At 45.3% G+C, this 889-nt stretch overlaps 1 protein-coding gene across 1 annotated transcript; it reads left to right on the top strand.

Moving 5' to 3' along the window:
* Positions 1-452: 452 nt before the first annotated feature.
* Positions 453-889, top strand: T265_01212 (hypothetical protein; the record flags this gene model as incomplete). Its single annotated transcript, XM_009165197.1, has 2 exons — positions 453-622; positions 643-889. 2 exons carry the CDS (start codon positions 453-455, stop codon positions 887-889), a joined length of 417 nt encoding a protein of 138 aa, XP_009163461.1.

Below are 889 nucleotides of genomic sequence, written 5' to 3'. Positions count from 1 at the left end.
GTAAGAGGGAGGCGTGGATTGTGATGAAACACCAAAAACTAGATTTTGGACTGAGTATGTGGTCCTTCTGTTTTCGAACTATTGGCTGTTCCCGGCATGTGGCTCGACGGTTCCCTCACAGTGTTAATGTATCACAAACCTACAAACAATGCATGAAGCCCTCGAAACACCCCTAAAAACTAAACTGTCGGGTACGAAAGATTTGACCGCATCTGAGGGGAAGATGTTGATACGCTGCACATACCAAGAAAGGAGGGCACCTATTGTAATTCCAGGAAAGTTTGTGCTTGAAGACAACCGCTGGCAACGGAATTAACAATCCTTAAGACACCCGAAGGATTTCTTAACCCAAAGACGATGTGATGTATTGTCCTGCATATTGGTTGAAGGGGTCCGCAATCACGCTGTTGATTTCTGCATGATCTGCAAAGTAGTGGACAAGAGATACTCATATGATTGTATCTATGACTAGAACCTCTCTTTTTAAAGCTGCGCCGTACAACCGAAGAGAGTTCCATTACCAAATGCAGTGGCTTCATAAAAATGCGATCGGGTTCATGAGGAAGCCTCATCGACTATCCGATAAAGCTCTTCAGCACATGGAGTGTGAATTCCTGAGGATGTTGTTTACAAACAATTTAGGGAAGGTGTGAGCAATCGGTTGTGGAAAGAACTCGTCTTACTGAAGCAGACCTCGGTGGACAAGCCAATGGGAGCATGTCAATCCCACGAAAATTTTTGGGCCAATACGACGGTTGATAATCGTTTCGCCATCACACACGGTAGCCCAACTTTTCACGCTTACAAGCAAATTCGCAGTGGCCCGAAAAACAAACGGTCACCCGAGAGAACATATGAACTTCAGTCCCATCCGATAATCTCGGGGTGA

Source organism: Opisthorchis viverrini (assembly GCF_000715545.1).
Source record: "Opisthorchis viverrini unplaced genomic scaffold opera_v5_13, whole genome shotgun sequence".
Taxonomy (NCBI): domain Eukaryota; kingdom Metazoa; phylum Platyhelminthes; class Trematoda; order Opisthorchiida; family Opisthorchiidae; genus Opisthorchis; species Opisthorchis viverrini.
Note: the sequence above shows the minus strand (reverse complement) of the source record. Positions and strands in the feature narration are given on the sequence as shown.